This window comes from Tyto alba, unplaced genomic scaffold (assembly GCF_018691265.1).
Source record: "Tyto alba isolate M040663 unplaced genomic scaffold, T.alba_DEE_v4.0 Super-Scaffold_10, whole genome shotgun sequence".
In the NCBI taxonomy this organism is placed as follows: Eukaryota; Metazoa; Chordata; class Aves; order Strigiformes; family Tytonidae; genus Tyto; species Tyto alba.
The window spans coordinates 27,049,356-27,068,330 of NW_024881262.1; the positions used below are offsets into that span (position 1 = coordinate 27,049,356).

Here is an 18,975-nt window from a genome sequence, read left to right on the forward strand (position 1 = left end):
TGGGAGATTTAGCTAGGCAATTTCTTTTTAATACTTCCGCCTAACCTAATGACACTGTTATTCAATCCAAGAGTGGCCAGCAAAACAGACCAATTTAGAAAGCAATTAATTTCCTAATGTCAATTTTTGCAAAGCTAATTTCAAAACACACATTGCTGCAACTTCAAAATAAATGTACATCCAAAAGCACTTACTGTTCACTGCACTGAAGGAAGGCCCCAACTAACAGCACCTACTTTAATCGTACAAAACTACTACAGGGGCACTGCTCATTTCCTTACTGAAGCTTTTCAGATGGAGTTGACTCAAATCTATTAAAACCTCTGGAAGCCCTTTTTCCACCCTCTCCTCCTGCTGCCCCAGGCTCCTCACCCAGATGCACATGTAAAGCAGCAGGAGTCATCAGCGCTTGCTACACCATGGAGGGAAAAAAAACCCCACAAATATAAAAATCAAGAGCTGCAGTGTCGCAATTTTCCTGTCAAATTAGAGACTAAGGAAGCTTCACCTTGATTTTACCTGGCCTCCGAGACCTGGGGGCTCAGAGACACACGGCAAACACATCGACTGCCAACAATGCACAGAAGAAAATATTTACGCCTTCCATTTCATCACTGGATCGCACGTGGAACAACGCATGGTTAAACCTCCTCCTGAGCACACCCCCCCCCCCGAAACTGGCCGTGCCAGCAAAGCTTAGCAGATCAGTAACAGTAGAAACAAGATGCTTGAACACATTTTTGGATGTCCACGTCTGTGGTTTCTTTGTTTTGTTTTTGTTTTCTTTTTCCCTCCCTTCTATAAAGGCAGAAAGAGGAAACACAAAGAAATCTAGCTGAAACAACCTGCCCAGCTCCCAGCTGGGGCACTACCGGCGCTGAGAGACAGTGGCTATTTTAAGATAAGGGAAGGCTGACGACCTTCAGATATCAACATTTAGCAGTGGACAGTATTTCAAATATTTACACAGCCATGTCCCTTTCTGAGGAATGGCAAACATTAGGGCTTTTTACACCAGAACTGCTATACAGAAGGGGAAGTGTTATCAAGCAGGTTCTGAACACTTCCCTCACTCATCCAAGTCAGGACGCTGAGCTTTGGGGATCACTGCAGGAATTTGTGAACAAAATGGTATATTCAGGGACCTAAAATAAACCATAGACAAGGCTGGAGATAACAATGCTTTATTTGTACATTTCAGCAACAGGAGAAATAATTGAAGATGAAATTATCTGCTTTGTTGTAAAGTATAAAAACATTTAATTATAAATATTTAGCTAAAAAAGCGTGATTTATAAAATATAATCTGTGAAGATATATATACACAGTTTAATTGTTTAGCAATTCTTTCACCTGACATTAAAGTGTAGAGGTTTTTCTATTTATTATTCCATGCTCACAGTTTAGTGCTCACAGTTTAAGAAGCAAAACAGACAAGTGAAAAGACAACTGGTGAGTTGCGTTTTGGAAAGAAAAAAAAAAAAAATGCACCAACTGGGGCAATAGCACAGGCAGAATTTGAGCAAATCCACATCCCAAGAGAGGTCTCGGAGGGAACACAGCTCCCCTGCCATGACCTATATCCAAACAAGCAGTGGGCATTTTAACATTTGTGGGCAAGTTTCCATGTTTGCAAAAGAAATTAGCTAATAATATAGTGCAAGCCCTCGGAACTCAGTTCAGCTAAACATGCTCACCTCGCTGCTCTTCCCTTCTTGAGCAGGGGTTGCTCAGTATGCTGGGCTGGTGTTACCTGTCATGGCTCTAATGAAATCAAACAACGTCACCTTCATGATTCAGGATATGAGCAAATTTCCAAATAGAAAACCCCAGTGTGCCATCCGAACGCATTGTCCAGCTGGCAATATCCCTTAAAAAAACAGATATCGCTGCCTAAGGCTGGAAAATACAGGGAAGCCATACAGTACACTAAACGTGATGGAATGTGAAAGAAGATACATGGTCAGGCAACTCAGTTTTCTATCCTTGTTTAAGAGGTCCAACTTCCTCCCTTCAAAGTCTTGGGAAATCTTGCCTCTTATTGGAAGGTTTGTTACTATGGCACTTCAGAGAAGAACTGGAAGACTCTACAACATGCTGGGTGGCAGAAAATGCTACAGGAAATAATTAATTTGATCCACGTCCCTAGTAACTATCTTTCTCTCTTCACAGTGTTTTCACAGTGCCTGCGGCACGGGGCTTTAAGGAAGAACAGGGATAGTCAAGAATGTGTGACAACGCCCAACAGCAGTACAAATGTACAGGAAGTCAAGCTGTACTTTGTACACCCTGATTTACACAAGACCTCACTACTTGCCTGTAAGCAAGGAATGAATTAATACGGGGTTAAGAGAAAAAGGATGGACAGAAAAGGAGGAAAGAACGAAGTAGGCAAGCATGACGCTTGTCAGTGCTCACTCATGGTTTGCTACCGGCTGTTTCTGCTTCAGGGTGGTGTGCTCCTGACAGTACAAACAGCACGTGCACAGTTCTTACGATTCACATCATTATGAATGCATAGTAACTGCAAGAGTTGTGCCCTTCAAAACTCGGGAGGATCTTCAGGAGAGGAAGGCTAGCAAAGCTGGAATGAGATTTAGGCAGGATCCAGGCAGTTCTCTCCAGGTAGAGCCCTGATCTGGGAAACGTACCAAGTCATGTGCAATCTCAGAGTGCATATTGGCTGGTTGGTTACTGGGTAAATGCAGACTTTAACTCCCTGAAAGCCGCTCGACGGTGTCTCCTTTCTTCCTCTTCCCGTTTTCGCTCATCCTGCTCAGCTTTTATCTCTGCTTCAAACTTACTGGCTGAAGAAAGAGCTTGAACCTTTATGAGAGAGAGAAAATAAAAAAGTATCAAGCCTTGTGTTGGAGGGAGGGCCAAAGCCTGAACTACTCTCAGATGAGCAACGCAGAACTGTTTGCTGCACCTCTCAGTGCTTGCTGGGAAGCTCTGTCAGGACAGGTCAAGAATTAATTACACAGCAGTGCTTGGGTATTTACACCCAATACCTCTTAGCTTGCTTGACTTTAACATCAACAAAAGGAGGGTCATTTACTAATAAGTCACTAACAAGAGACCAAAACAATGCCGTCAGTACTGGGTCACATACATTCTTTCTGTAAGCAGACAGCATAGCTTAAGTTGTGAGTATACAGTGGGAGAAACTACTGCACAAAACAGTTCTGAATCACAGCCAAATCTAAGAACATCATACTACACCACGGATAATCTGCAGATCAAAGACACATTGTTTATTTGCTGGCTATTTTTCCAGCTTTTATCTCAGTACATCTGCTGTGCAATAGCTGTGTTATGCTCTTGGGAAAAAACTTCTTATATAAACAAGCAGGATTATTTTCTCTCCAAGAGCGCTTTCAGAAAGGGTGCTTTGTCAATTTCGAATGGTGCACAGCTCTTTCTGCCAACCCCAGGACCCTGCAGAATAATTTTGATTCCAAAGGTTACAGAGAGCTGCTCGAGAAAGAGATGTCTGAAATCCTATACTCCAAAATACTCCATTCACCACTAAAGTCAGAGTGTTCTGGTTGAGGGAGGTTTTGCAAAATGAGAAACTGTCCCTATTGCATTAGTTTCTAGGACGCTTTTGTCTTCAGAAGCGGTCAGCCAGCTAGTGCCATAGTGCTCCCAATCAGAGGGACACAGGTCAGCCAGTCAGCTCTACCAGGGTAAGACCTAGAGCACAGATGGTGAAAATTAAGCTGTTCTAGTGTTGACTCATCTCGAGAGGAAGGCTGTAACTAGAGTCAAACAGAGTTTGAAGAGAGAAGCTATGGCTGAGGCTGGGGGGGCGGGGGGGAGGTGTATGAAATACACACTCCTTTAGCTAGGGAGAAATCTGGCAGTATCTTCGATTGAAAAGCCAGCAGGGTCAGTGTCTCAGTGGCAATTAAGGCCTGTGTGCAGAGTTTCTTCACGTTCCTCTGTGCCACACCATACCTTAGCTTCAAAGAAGTTCTTGGCTCCTTTGACTCCCTCAATGGAGACATCTATCTCTGAGAGCTTCGCAAGAGTCAACAGGCCGCTGTCCTCCTCGAGTTCCCCAGCTGCAGCTTTATGGAAAATCAGCAGAAACTAGCAAGACAGAAAAGAAACGTTCAAGTTCTTCACTGAGGCTCAAACTTAAAATGCAAACAGCACATTCACCCGGAGCGGGGCTGGAATTTACATTTCTGAGTGAAAGAAACCAGGTCTATATAAACCAAGTGGCACCACGGAACTTGTGCTCCAGTGCCCTGGCTCTGGTGCACAGCCCTGTTAGACTAAAAGAGGGAGGAATCTCATAGGAAAAGCAAGTTTCCTGGGGAGCAGAACCCTGCTGAAGCACAGCTCCTACCGAGCCCGGGCTGCTGCGTGGCCAGAGGAGGGAGGCCACCTCTCCTCCTACCTAGTCCAACTGTATGGTGGGCTCAGATACACCTCTTTATGTCCCCACACCCTAACGGTGTATTCACAAGCCCCCCACCAGCTTCCCCAGTGTTCGGGAGGCTCACATTGCATCCCATGACAACAAAAGCAAGGCAAAGACAGCCCTGGCTCACACCTGAACCCCGGGCTCCCTGAGCCGAGAACAGCAGCCCACATGTGTGCATGCCCTTGTGATAGACCGGCTTGAACAAGTGTCCACAGAGCAACTTGTTTTGAAACCTCTGTCCTGCACAGGACCATAGACATTTAACAAATCCAGAGCCACTACAGCAGAGTGCACATTGACAAGTGAACTGCAAAGGGAAACAAACAAACTAAAAAAAGAGTTGTAGAACACTTTTTTTTTTTTTTTTTTTCCCAGAAGGGAAAAAACCCACTTGCTTAAAAATAAAGGCCTCTGCACCACCTCCCACCTGCTAACCGAACTCCGTGTTATGGTATGGATGCTCTATGCATATTTTGAGAGGTCCTGCAACTCCCTGCTGTTCTTGGCCAGCCCAGAGATGTCCCAACTCTTGGAACACCACGGAAAGAAGAGAGACAGAGACAAGCCACCCAGTAAAAAAGGAGCACAAGCAACAAAGCTACGCTACCGCACCACTTCAGTCCAGGACAGAGGGCTGAAAATACCATGTAGGGTTGCCCTGAAATCTATTTGCACAGGAACATCAAATCTCTCTAGTGCTGTGCTCCTCAGACTGACAGGCTTGGGATTTTGCTTCTTCCTACAGAGAGCCTGAGGCATCCCGGAGGAGGGCAGCAGAGTCCCAGCATCCATGCTGAGCCAGCCCCTAAAACGCTCGCCTGCTTCACACTGCTCACAGAAGCTGGTGGAGACGCAAGAGTTTGGGAAGGCCTCCCATGGGGAAGGGTGTGGAGATGACAGCAGCGCTGGCTGCCCTCTCGCAGAGGCAGCATCACCAGGCATTGCTTCACGCAGCAGCCTCGTAACCTGTGCATGCTCAGCACAGAGCAGCCAGAAAGCAGGCTGTGCTGGGGGAGGGAACTTTCCCCCCTCCAAACACATGTAAGAAATTAAATGATGCTCTGCTGAATGGGCAGAACATCCTGCTCAGAAAGAAACCAAATCCTCCCCAAGACATCCTCTCCCTCTGCTCAGATCCTCTGGGCTCAGGCTAGTTCCTCTCCTCCACCACTGAGCACGGGGAGACAGAGGGCTGGCAGCCAGGCTGGCATTAGTCATGGTTCCTCCTCACAGTTTCTGCTCCACCCTGCAAGTCCCACTTCCTGGCATCAGAAAAGAGCAGCGGAGGCAGCACAATCCTGAGGTCTGGTACAGCCGTCACCCGGGGAGGGACTGGAAACACCCAGTCATGAGTAGAAGTGTGCATGAATCATCTTGAAACTAAGGGACGGGGCAGCAATCCTCCCGTGGAATATGGGCTGCCGTGGCCGGGAAGGGCGGGCTGAGCTAAGGGAGACCAGGGACTGAGCCACCGTTTGGGGCAGACACGGCGTTATGTCATCATGCTGCTTTCCACAGGAGCTCAGGAGAAATCCTTCCTCACATCAGCACACCGCCTGCAGCTCACCTCACACGTTATTTACCATCAAGGCATCGGTCTTTACTAACCAGAGAACACCAGCAATCTGCATTCAGCTCCTGCTCCCAGCCCGCCTCACACCCTTGCTGGGCCCAGGACACACCACATGCAGCTAAGACGCAGGGAAGCATCAATAGAGAAGCAAAAGTGAATAATGTTGGTACCTTTAAAAGCTGTACTCTCAAGGAGGACAACGTGACACACACTTTCCACCCCACTAACCTCATAAGAGATTAGAGATATATCTGCTCTCACATCCTTCATGATCCAAGACCATCCCTGCAGTGCCAGGTCTCCGAGCGATGCTGCAGTTACGCAGTCCCCCCAGGCACGGTGCTGGCCTCAGCAATGCGAGGGAAGGTACGGGACTGACCGGCAGCAGCAGCCTTGCAACAGCTTGCCAGGAAAGCAATGCCACCCAAGGCTGTGGTTTGCACCAACCCTGCTAGCAAACACACCATGCGGGTCAGTATTTAAGCTAGTGTGGGTGTGGGGGGCAGCGGGTGGATTTTTGTGGGTTCTAGATAGCAGCTACAATTAGACATTACTATTACAGAAATTAACTCGTTTCCTGTGGTAATGATGGAACTAGATAGTCAGAGGTGTTTTTTTCCCCACACTACCTAATCTTTTTAAGCCTAAATTTCTTTGCCTGAGTCACAGAGGGAGTCTGGTGCACTTAATTGTTGATGTATTGATGAATGCTCAAAGGTCAGTGGTGGAAGGCAGCTTTCCTCATGGGGCCAGCTGTTTGGCAGCAGCAAGTCAGAACCGTAGAAGCTTGCTTTCTAGGCAACAGCTTACCTGCGATGGGAGCACAGGACACTACTCAAAGCAGCAGCAAAAGGTGACCTATTGCAAGTGAAAGAGGTCCTTACCAATTCTCTGGCCAGGCCACAAGCAGCACGTCTTCAGGCAGGTACATCAGGACTTGTTATTCTCTGGAGTAGCAGACAAGAGCCCTCCAGTGCTCGAGTCACACCCTGCTGAGTTCGGACACTCATTTAAACCAAGGTTTCTCCTTGTGTTGTCAGAGTGCCCCAAGTCAGCTTGGTCACCCTCCACGTGCTTGCTCGTCACCACCCACGGGAAGCAGAGTGGGGCAGGGCTATGGGCTGGTTCAGGCCTCCTCACCCACTGGGAAACGCATCCCCCCTGGCCAGTCCTCTGCCCAAACACAGCAGCTGGACACAGCGCATCTGCCACAAGGCTGGAAGCATCCCGCCCCTCTCTGTCACGGGAAGCTTTGGGTAAACGCCAAAGCTGACGTGTAATTTGTCCCCAGAGCTCTGCCAGCGATGCTCCCTCGTTCCAACCCATGTGCCACTCAAGCTTGTGTTTGCTTGACCACCGTTTTGCATCTGGCGAGAAGCAACAACAGCACCCGCTGCCGCGTGCCAAGGGCTGGCAGCACAGGCAGCCCGCGCCGGCCGTGCTCCAAACAGGTGGCGGCAGAAGAGGAGCTGCTCTGCCACTTGTGCCACCACACCACCACACATCTTCCAGAGCCTTGAGGATAAAGGCATTTCTCTTTCACATGAGAGAGAGCCCCTGCAGCAAGCCCGGAGGCTGTCCCCAGCTCTTCACTCAGGGTGAAGGTTGGCCCAGGAGGCACATGGAAACAGAGGGCTCCTCCAGCCCACGCAGCGATTTGGCAATCGCAGTCTGACCTGGGGCCAACGGCACAGCGATCTTCCTGCTCCGCTGGATTCTTTGCTACCCCCAGTTTGCCTCTGACCAGTCACGTCTCCTTCCCTGCCCAGAGAAGCTGCCAGCCTAGGGCTTTGCTGATGTGAACAGACAGGCTCACTTCCCAGATTTGTGTGTCTTTCCCTCTCTCTCTAAGGGTTGGACCCCACAACCCAAAAGTCTTTGACCTCTGCCTTCTACTGCTGCTCTCTTGCAGTGCAAGAAATGCAATAAAACCCTTGAGGGACAAAAGCAGGGGGAGATGGTGTGACATGCCAGCACAGAGAGACAGTGCAGCAGCTCTGCGAGCTGCCAGTCACCCCTCACACCCCGACCACCCCAGCTGGTCAAGGGCCCTGGCTGCTCATCCTCCCTCCCAGGCACTGCCAAAGGACTCGGCGCTTCCAAACTGAAGAACTCTATGGCCTGGGTTGTGGGGAGCTCTGCGCCTCGTCTCCACACCCAAACCCCCACCCTGGAAGAAACATGGTGAGAGCACAGCCCCTGCAGAAACAAGGCAGCCCAGCTGCTTGGAGCCCCTCGCAGCCATCTCTTGGGGCAGGAGGAAGCAGCACAGCCCTCACCACCGGTGCAGGACACGAGCAGCACTGCCCTCCTGCTGCCCAAGGGGCTGCCTGTTAACTCAGAAAGCCACACTGATGATGTATGCTTCTGACTGAGACAGCAATCAAAGCCTGGGAGGAGGAGATGATGCAACAGGAGGTTTTGGTATCTGGGCTCCCCCCTTCCTGCTGAGATGAGTTGGGTACCCTTGAGCGCATTCACGTCACTGCTCAAATTCCCTCTCTTCCTCCACCTGGCAGCAGTTCTTGGCCTGCCCACACTGCTTCCAGTGGTCTCAGCACAGCAGTGACAGACAGACCTGTTTGCTGTATGTCCCTGCTGAGCCAGCACGCAGTACCAAACTGCTGCATCACCAATTTATTCCTTGCTGCAGGGAGGTGACCACCCCTCCTGAAGCTTGCCACAGCTGGTCACTGCATGACGCAGAGAGGGACCCAATATAAACTGGAACAAGCCACCTCCTGCACCCCATGACACCAGCTGCCCCGAGCAGAGCCCTTGCCCTGCACCTGAAATGAGGCCTGAGCCGCTGTACCATAGAAGCCCAGCAATGGTCCTTGTGACTGAAGAGACACGCCAGCTACAGCTACAGCAGGGAGCTCTGTTGGCACCCCCAGGCAGCTGCAGCAGAGCTCAAATGTGCTCCTGAAGCAAGCAGGGAGGTTGGAGAGCTTTGGCATCAGGTACCGTTACTGCCACGTGGAGATGGATGTTGATAGTGCTCCGCACAGCATGGGGAAGCTCACCTGCTTCTCCACTGCACTCCACAGCTGGAGAAACACAGATGGGACAGGGCTACCTACAGCCAGAGCCCAGGGCCTGGCTGCCTCCTCCCTCTGCTCCACAGCCACATCCCTGTCTGCTCCCGCAGCCACCCTCACCTCACGGAAGCTGAGCTTCCCATCAAAGTCTTCATCCACCTCCTTGATCATGTTCTTCAGCCCCAGGTGGGTCTGTGGGGCTCCCAGCTTTTCCATCATCAGCTTCAGCTCCATCAGGTCGATGTATCCATCCCGTCCCGAGTCATACCTGCGGGTGCAAAGGGGAAGGGGTCAGCCCTTGTCATCCCCCACATCCATCTTCCCAGAAGAGGAACTGGGCAAATGGATAAAGTCACGAGGTGGTTAAAGGTTGGGAGAGAGAGGAAGCTGCACAACACAGCCAGTGCTGAGATATGTTAAGCTCAGGGAAGTAGCTGGCAGCTTTCAGAGTTGTCTCATCGGAGAGAGAAGTGCTCAGGGGAGCTCAGACCAAACCACCCACACAGAAGGAGCATGAAGGAACTCAGCTTATCTCAGCTGAGGGGATTTCCATCTCGCCCACTTGCATGTCCAGCTCAAAGGTTTACTGTCCTGGTTCGGCACAGAGCTTACAGCATACACCAGCATGGTGAGGCGGAGGCATGCCAGAGCCAGCTGCTGCCAGGCGTCCTGCTCGTTTTGAGAAGAACCAGGGAGAAGAGACCAACCAGAACCTCCCCAGCAGAAAGCAGCTATATGTCTTTGTAAGCAAAACACACCCCCTCCAGCTGTTAAGATCTTTCCAAAATGGTTTTGTACTACACAAGCACTGTGCTTCAGGGCAGCTGTTTATTCAGTGTCCCCGGGGCAGAGCAGAAAGGCAATCCTGGGGCAGCGCAGTGATCCCAGCCAGTGCCACGGGCTGCACCGCAGGGCCAGGCTGGCAGATGAAACCAGTGCCCACCTCCAGGAGCAAGACTGGAGCAGGACCACGCTCCCAATGGGGCACAAAGGGCTGCAAGGACTCGTCGCAGGAGGAGAAGGCACCCCTGCAAGAAGCAGAGTGCTTTAGGGATGAGCAGGCAGTGACCTGCCGTGCTCAGCCTAGGGGCTGTGCACCAAGTCCCCCCCAACATCCGCTGTGGGTGCGAGTAAAGCATCCGGCCCACCCAGCAACCAGCACTTCACACCCACTGGGGCCATCACTGGGTTGCAAAGTCCCAAGTCTGGAGGGCTGGGCACTCTGCTATCAGACAGCCCATCAGCAGCCCTCTCTCATCCTGGTCCTGCCATTGGGGTCCAGCGGAGAGCTGCGGGCTCTCGTGGGAAGATGGCAGGGCCTGCCCGGCTGGGCTCAGCCTTGGTGCACAGCCTGCCACTGCCCCCTCGCCACCACCTCAACCCCAACAGAGTTAAATCATTTCGACCGTTCAGAAAGGAAATCCTAGGCACGGTGCTGAAGCTTTCCCGTTGGCAGGGAGCTGGTCAAATCCTCCCACCCATCATCTCTCATTGATTGTTAGCTCTCTTCCAAAGAAACGAGGGCTGCAGCCATCCCAGAGAGAGACCTGCACAGTTGTGGTTACCCTGGAAGAAAGCCCTTTCCAGCTGAGAAACCTCACAGCCTCAGAGGAAGCTGCGGCAGAGCAAGGCACGAACAAAGCTGCTGGCCCAGAGCTGCTCACAGGCGTGGGCAGCACGAGGCAGGGCTGCAGCCAAGAGCTCGGCCCCTGCCTTCACGAGCACAGGCACAGGGTGCTTTTCCCCCAAACTGGGGTGGCCTTCACATCCTTCCAGAGCCCCAGCACCTCCACAAGCACCTTTTATACAATCTGTGCCTCTTTGTTTCCAAGGGTCCCATGCCCAAGAGATCCCAAATGACAGGGATGTCACCACTGGGCTGGCACGGAGCCCCTCCTACCAATCTGCCTGCCATCTCTGCACCCAGCAAACCCTCGAGCCCACCAGGCTGGACAGATTTGTGGAAAACTAGAAAAGAAACCTCTGTTGGTGCAGAAACCAGGTCACTGACCTGAGACATCACAGGGAGGAAAGGCAGCAGGTTCATCACAGCAAGGAAGGCATCGGTTAATTAAGGCACACGTTCACAGCTTTACCCAGCCCAGCTCAGAGACGCACTTTCAAGACCTCATGGAAGCATAATAAGTGCAGTATTTAATTGCCAATTTGCTTTTCCTTTAAGTTTGGGAGAAAGGGTGTGGAGCCATTCCTCTGGAGTAAGGCAGTTGGAAAGGCAGTGCCTTTGATCAGATAAAGCAGCAAACCATATCGCAGCAGGGAGGCACTAGGGACTGGGGTTGGGTTTTTTTTTGGCCCCAGTAAGCTCACACTGCCCTTTGGGTGGGTGTGGAAGCAGAACTACACAGAGGCACCCACCAAGGGCTGCCCCTCTGGGGTCAGGACACTGCCCAGCCCCTCTCAGAGGCGTTGGATAATGGAGATGAAGGCAGAAGGAGGGCACAAGCCCAGCCTGCGCTTGCCAGGCTCTTCTCACCCTTCTGCTACAGATGCTACCTGCAGGCAAACATCACCCCTTGGTGCCTGTCCCGGCACTAAGCCTCGGGGCAAACGTGCCGCCCCGAAAGAGTTAAGCACAGGGCACAGCTCCAGGGCTCGTCAATCCTGCAGAGAGGCTGCACAAAGCCAGGATTGTGAGAAATGGGGTCTTGCCAGTGGCGGGCCGTGGCGGCAGAGCAGCACGCTGTACCAGCCACACAATGGGTGTTGAGCACACTGGGCTGCGCTACAGCTGGCGCCGAGATGCACCCCAAAATCGGGTTACCAGCCCCTTGCGGTTGGGGACAGCCGGGCAAAGAGCACGCCGGAGCCCCCAGATGCTTGCTGCCAGCCCCGCAGAGCGACAGCAGCACCCTGCAAACTGCTGCATTCCCTCCCCGCCCCCCTCGCCTCCTGAAACAGCTCGAGTATTTTAGGACCTGGGTACAGCCACTTGGCTGCCACGGAGCCGCGCAGCCAGACTATTTAGGGAGAGGCATATTTATAGGGCATGAGAGACGGCGCGATTCATTCCCACCGCCCCCCCGCAGGCACAGGCACTCGGCGCAACGGGGCAGGGCTGCACCTTGTCAGTCGGCCGATGCTCCCGGCACACCTCAGACCTGCTAAAACCCCCACCATCTGCCTTCTGGGAGTTCCAAAAACCCCACTTGCCTGCTTTTTGGGAGCTCCCTTTCAGGACCCACCACTCACACCCGTTTCACTGACTGCACAGCAGCCCACATCCCGGTGACGGACACTGGTCAGCCCTCACGAGCAGCACCGGCAGAGCAGGAAGAGGGCACCAAGGCAAGTTTTGTCCCTAAACACACTCCAGCAATCCTGCGGAGCCATCCCATCCCGTACTCCAGGAGTGGCATAGCAAGAGCACGCAGCACTCAGGTGCCTTGCCAGCCCTGCCGTGACACCGGCGATTCGCTTCCTTCAGGCTCAGAGCTCCCCGGGGCCGCAAGCCAAGCCTCGCACCGGTGATGCACAGGCGTTATGGACAGAGGGGCTCTCGGAAGAGAGAGGCAAAGACATCTCACCTCGCGGGCGGGCAAGTGCCACGGCCACGGCAGGTCCTCACCTGCGACGGCTGGGACGCCGCAGGCAGCTACGAGCACCGCAGCCGGCGCGATACGGCTTCGCCACGCCGCCGCAGCAGCAGCGTTCCTGGCAGCAGATGAGACACCGGCAGCGGCTGCCAAAATCTGCTGCAACAAGGATGCGCCCAGATTCCCACGCTGGCTCGCTTCCACCCGGGCTGCAGAGCGTGCCCAGCTGCCGAAGCACTTGGGGAGGAAAGCAGAAGCAGAAATTGGGGGAGGAAGAGGGAATACTGGCTGAACAGACTTGCTTAAGATTAAGCAGCGCGTTACACATGATTACTGCCCAAGTGCAATCATTGTAATGGTGTCACACAGCACAGCTTGGGGGGGGTTACACCACAGAAGAAAGAAGGGAGGAAAAAGGAGGTGCTGAGAACTGCAACACCTGTACTGACTCTGCAGTCACCTCCTCAGATGCCTGAAAAACCCCAAGGTAAAATATAGGGATAGTTGAATGCGAAATCCCAAATTCTGAAGGATCAAAGAGCAGTTTCCAAACATTCATGATTCTTGAGAAAGGCTGGAAAGAAAACCTGCCCTCCCTGTACATATTCGCCATACCCAAGCTTGCTCCACATGCTATGTGGCCCCTGTACTTTGATCTGCAATTCCTGCATGCTGCAGTGGCCTAATACAGGCGTTGAAATAACGCAGAGTAATGGTGCCGAAGGAGTAATAATCTCCTCTTAAACATTTCAAAACCCTTTCTAAGTAATACTTTATTCCCTCTGAGCATTGTGTTTCACCTTACATGGAAAGGGAGGTGCTGATCTCTTCTCCCTCATATCCAGCGATAGGACACATGGAAATGGTTCAAAGCTGCCTGAAGGGAGAATCAGACTGGACTATAGGAAGCATTTTTTTACCGAGAGGGTGGTTAGACACTGGAACAGGCTTTCTAGAGAGGTGGTCAATGCCTCATTCTCGTCAGGGTTTCAAGAGGCATTTGGACAATGCCCTTAACAATCTTTAACTTTTGGTCAGCCTTGAAGTGGTCAGGTCACTGCAGGTCCCTTCCAGCTGAAATATGCTATTCTGTTGCCGAGAGCTTTGAAAACAATTCGTCCATACTGGGATGGGGACAGGAACAGGCCCCTCTGCCGCATGCAGCTCTGTCTTCCCCAGCCCCGGCAGCAGGAGCTCTCCTGCTCTTGGAGGAACATGAGGGCAAGATGAAGGTCTCCTCCAGCAAGATCTCCTCTGAGATGCTGGGCATGATCTGAGGCACCAAAGCCTGCAAGGCCCAGGCTGGGTGGCCAAGTCCCCGTGGGGATGACCTCCTTGAGTGTTGGGACTCCAGAGACAGCCGCTCACAGACCAGAGACAGCCAGTCACACCGGGAGCACGACAGTCCTGGAGCGAGCAGGTCTGCTGCAGCACATTAGACATGTCCCTCGGTACAGGGGCTCCCGGTGAGGGGACAAGGGGACATTACAGCCTCTCCCACCAGCAAGGCACAAGGCACTGGCAAAACGTGTAGGCAACACATCAAATTCCCTAAAAACAAAAGCAATAGCAAGGCTGGAATTTCTCCACTCCCACAGATGAAGCCGGTGGCTGTTTTCCTCCCCCCTATATCCCTCAGAAAGGTCACTCACACCAGGCACAGCCTGGCTTTCACACCCCCTCTGACATTTCCCTGGACACGATGGCACCAAGGGGAGCTGTGAGACTCCAGAGCTCCTGAGGGTTTGTGCGCAAGACATGGGGAAGGGACGTTATCATGGTTACCACAGTCCTCACACATTGTCAGAATAGGCAGCTAATTAGGTCACATTATAATTAGCCTGAGCTGCAGACTTCCTGGTCCCTCTGCCAAAAAAAACCCATACCCACCCCCAGAGCTGCCTGCACCCAGCAGCCCCCACATGCTCCTGCAGCAGACACCCACACCTCATCGCCGGGGGAATGCTGCCAAGAGGAGGCTTGGACAAGAGGACAAAAAGCGAGCCCAACCATGGCAGCAGGAGCAAGGAGCATCGTTTCTGCTTCGGAAGGACGCTCCCAGTGCAGCCAGCACCACATGGATGGAGCACTGGATTGCGGGAAGTCCCATGTTCAGGCGAGCTCTTTTCTTCCACCGTGGCACAGGGCGGTCACAGCTACCTGCTGTACCGTGGGATGCCCTGACAGACACCAGAGCAGCCGCTATCACCAGCATCTCTCTTGCCATCCTGACCCCGCCCACAGGCTCAAGTTTAGTCCAAATAACAGATTTACAAGTCCCACTAAACCGATAAGAAACACTTTTGGATGGGAAGTCCGACAACAGAAACCTGGCATCCTGGGGCAGCAAGAAGATACAGCCCTGTCTGTCAAAGACTTATTTTTGACCAGGGCCAATAAGCCATACAGAGACTAAAAGCCTTAATCACATTAACTCAAGCTCTGACAGGCAGGAATTAAGGGGAACATTTCCTCTCCTCCGGGGTCACGTGGTGTCGGCCAATACTTGAATTGGGTCTCTGGGAGCAGATGAGGCAAAGACCAGACCCTCCACCACCGCTAACACCAGGAGCCTGTAACAGAGTGAAAACCAGGATGGAGTTTTCGGTTCACCCGCCCGGGAAGCGCAGGGGAGCATGCAGCCTGGCTTCTTCCCCTTTTGGCAGGGCTGGCTGGAGCCCAGCTGCGACAGTCCTCACAGGGCGCACAACATCTCCCAGCTACAGTGACCAGCTGATTAGCATTCAACTGCAAAGCCTAGGTTTCCCCACTCACAAGGCCAACGTTTAATGAGCTCATTGTTGAAAAATTCGACTGCGATTCAGCTCGTCCACTTTTTATTTCCCAAACTACCGCTGTTCCTTTCCTTATCCCTGCTGAGGCAGTGCCGCTGCCCACTCCAGGCTCTCACCCACAGCTTTTGGGCGCTGTGGCTGCCAGCATTGTTTGTCCTCCTGCCCTCTCAGCACCGCATCAGTCCTCCACAGAGCGAGATCCCCTTTAACCGTTGTCAAAAGGGGCACGGGAGGGAGCGGAGCAGCAGCCTCGCCTGGGCCACCTCCCTTCCCACACTCAGCTGCCGACGCGCGACGCTGCCCGTGCAACAAAGAACTCCGGTGAGCTCACAAAAGCCCATCGCCCGTAGCGACAGCCCCGGCTGGGGCCAGCAACACCCTGCAGCATTGGGAACCGGGAGCGTTCAACCTGGCTCTTGGTCTCCTCACAATGACCCCAGCCTCCAGGATGTCCGAGGCAGCTTTCAGGTAGGAGGAGGAGGTCCTAACAAGTTTCAAACCTCCGTAAGCTGAAGTAGGTCTCTGCACCTTGCCGTGACAGCCCACGCAGCACCTCTGTGGCCCAGCCTCCTCATGCCTGGCAGCAGCAGGTCACCCTGGGTCCAGCAGCCCTGCCTGCAGCCCTCTCCTCGGGGCTGGGAGAGTGTCAGTCCCCATGAGCATGGGGTTTTGTGGTGCTGGCAAGAAACCTGAGCATGGGTAATCAAAGCTACCCAGGCACAAGCCAACTGCAGGAGCCAGGACAGGGGTCCTGGGGGAGAGATACGGGCTGGATCGTGGCCCCGGGATGGGTCAAGCCTCTCTGCTTCCAGAAGCGGCTCTCCACGTTGCCACCAGCAGCTTGACTTTCACGCAAGCCTCCCTGCTGGGAAGGGGTCTCCTTCCCAGCCCCCGGGAAGGGGGTAGCAAGAGGAAACCGTGCCCAAGCTTCCTTTGGGAGCACAAAGCCTGGCAAAGGGAGCCGTGGATGGAGCTACAGCACTACCAGGCAGCACCAGCAAAGCTGCTGGGGATGTCCAGGGTCCCTGCGAGGCCCTGGGACATAGACCCTTCAGGTGCCCCGGGCTGGGGACAGCAGTCCCTGGGCCCCCCCATCCCACCCAGAGCGTCCCCCCAAAGCTCGTGGGTGCCACCACAAAACAGCCATCATCCCGAACACAAGTAGAGCTGAGGCAACCCCAGGCCGTGAGCTAAGCACGGGACTGAGCTCCAGCCCCACGACACATTTCCGCGCACCCCCACCCCACCCCCCCAAGCCCCATCCCCAAAGCCCAGGGACAATCTGGGGATCAGATGACTCTGGTTACCCGCCGCAGCCTCTTCCAGCCCGACCGCAAAACCGCGGAGAAATGCAAACATCTCGCCAAAAGCAGGCAGCCTCTCTCCAGATGTCCCCCCCCTGGGGAAAAGCGCCGGGAGAGCCCGCGGAGGGAAGGCAGAGCCCCAAACCCGGCGGCAAACACACCCCCCCCCCCACACACACACACCCCCCACCGCCGTCTCCCGCCCCACTCACAGGCGGAACATGCGCTCCATGTCCTTGATCTGCCGGCGGCTGAACTCCTTGAACTCGGTGTAGGGGTTGAAGACGGTGGCCCGCCGGGGCTGCGCCGCCCCCTCGTTGATGTCCTGCCGCCGGCACAGCTTGGCGCTCAGCTCCGCGCCCGCGCTGGCCGTCAGGCAGCTCCGCGCCGCCTCCTCGTCCCCCCCCGCTCCCGCCGCCGCCTCGCCCTTGCCCCCCGCCGCCTCTCCGTCCCCCGCCGCCCCGCTCTCCTCCAGCTGCAACCGCCGCTGCAGCTTCTGCGCCAGCTCCTCCGAGGCCATGGCCCCGCTCCCGCTCCGCTCCCCGCCGGGCCCGCCCGCCCCGGCCCGCAACTTTATTCCCTCACTTGGAGGGAGCGGGGCGGGACGGGGAGGGACGGGGCGGGGGGAGGCCGGGACGGGGCGGGCGCTTAAGGAGGCTCGGCGGCGGCCGTGGCGAGGGGGGGGGAAGAGGCGGATTGTTCGCGAGTGGGGCTAAGTCGCGCTGCCCCCTCTCCCCCACCACCCCCGGGGCTACACCCCCCCGTGTGTACACCCTCACAGGCTGACTCCCTCCCGTTGTACGCTCTCCCACACGGGAATCACACCCGCTCAGGTACACCCGTGCAGGCTATCCCCCCCACAGGTACACACCTCCCCAGGCAGAGAACCCCCACGCACACTCAGGTACAACCCCACAGTCACCACGCACGCTCACGGGCAAGATGTCCCCGTGTCCCCCCCCCGCGCCCCGCACCGAGGCACGACGCACACCCCACAGCTGCCGCCTGCACCACCCGTGCTCCGTGGGGGGAGGCCAGCCCCCAGCCCGGCCGGGAGCCTCCGCGGCCGGGGAAAGCAGCCCTCGGCCCGCCCCACGCGTGCAGGGACAGCGGAGGCCAGGCCTGCCCGGTGCCGGGGCAGAGGGAGCCCTTAAGCCCCGCCATGCGCCTCCCCTCTCTTATCTCCCTGGGCTAAAATTAACCCAGGACAAAGCTGGGCTCAGCTCCCGGCTCCCCCTCCTTCCCCGGAGCAGGGAAGGCAGGCGGCCCCTTCCCGCCAACCCGCTCCCCTTCGCAGTGCCACCCCTGCTGCCACACCCCGGGCTCTGAGGGGGACAGGAGCGTCCCTCCCGGCACCGTCCCTCTCTGACCCGGCTGACAGGAGGCTGCTGGTGTCCCCCGGGATGGGATTCGGGCAGCCGTGGGGCAGTTTAGGGCAGCTGCTAACGGGATTTACCCCTCGCGGAGTGAGGGGGAGAGAGCCAGTGCGTCACGGGGAGCCTGTCCCACCAGCTGTTGTGTGGCTGTTTCACACCCACAGGCGGGTGGTAAGCGGCTCTCTGACCCTACCATGATGTGGTGACCTACGGCTAACCCTCTCGGGCAAGCTCATTCCCATCAAAACTCCTCAGAAAATGACTGCTGAGGCCATTTGCGGCCAGCCGGCCTGCTACCGGCCCACACGGAGGCTGTCCCAGTGAGGGTCAAGATGGCTGCAGGGGCACCACAGGGCCGCTGCGGGTCTATCACACCAGGACCGCCTGAAAACACGGCCGCTGAGTAGAAAGGGTGGCACGTACTGTGTTCCACGCCGCTTCACCACTTGACAATGCCACATCCGTGGTGAAGAGAGGGCTCCTTCCACCCCAGGGGTGTGGGGAGGACAGCTGGGAGCTGCGGCCAGGCCACTGGCCACCATGGAGCCTCATGAGCTCAGAGGTGCTGCTCAGTCTGTTACCATGTCCAGAGAGCCGAGTAGAACCAGGGTGAAATCAGCAACAGCACAGCCATGTTGCCATCTGCTGGAAATAAATTTGTCAGGTACGACGTGGCTGCAAAATAAAATGAGGAAAGCCAGAGTCATCCGCAAACTGGAATGCCCAGCACCTGCCCCAAAGGTCAGTGAATCTGTGGGGTGGGAGTGTGGTGGTGATTACAGGAGAAAGCTTTTCATGGGACAGTATGTGGGGAGGAAATGTGCAGATGTTTGTGGGACTGGTTGTGGTGGGAGAGGTGGGCACATGGGCATCCTGGCACCCTACAACATGAGTCAG

The 18,975-nt window shown here is 54.7% G+C and overlaps 1 protein-coding gene across 2 annotated transcripts; it reads right to left on the reverse strand.

The window, feature by feature from the left end:
- Positions 1–1,168: 1,168 nt before the first annotated feature.
- EFHD1 (EF-hand domain family member D1) lies at positions 1,169–17,296 on the reverse strand. 2 transcript variants are annotated; one of them, XM_032990602.2, is made up of 4 exons: positions 16,915–17,296; positions 9,170–9,317; positions 3,961–4,095; positions 1,169–2,826 (listed from the first exon to the last, which is right to left on the reverse strand). In XM_032990602.2, exons 1-4 carry the CDS (start codon positions 17,220–17,222, stop codon positions 2,692–2,694), a joined length of 726 nt encoding a protein of 241 aa, XP_032846493.2. In that variant the 5' UTR covers positions 17,223–17,296; the 3' UTR covers positions 1,169–2,691. The 2 variants fall into 2 exon arrangements, with proteins under 2 accessions (XP_032846493.2, XP_042654952.1); XM_042799018.1 differs by lacking the exon at positions 16,915–17,296 and adding an exon at positions 12,595–12,774.
- Positions 17,297–18,975: the final 1,679 nt, after the last annotated feature.

Coding starts and splice junctions, on each gene's coding strand:
- EFHD1 (XM_032990602.2), bottom strand. CDS start 17,222: ATGGCCTCGGAGGAGCTGGCGCAGAAGCTGCAGCGGCGGTTGCAGCTG. Junction 4,096..9,169: donor GGAAGCTCAGCTTCCGTGAG/GTGAGGGTGGCT, acceptor CTGTCTTGCTAG/TTTCTGCTGATTTTCCATAA. Junction 2,827..3,960: donor AGAACTTCTTTGAAGCTAAG/GTATGGTGTGGC, acceptor TCTCTCATAAAG/GTTCAAGCTCTTTCTTCAGC.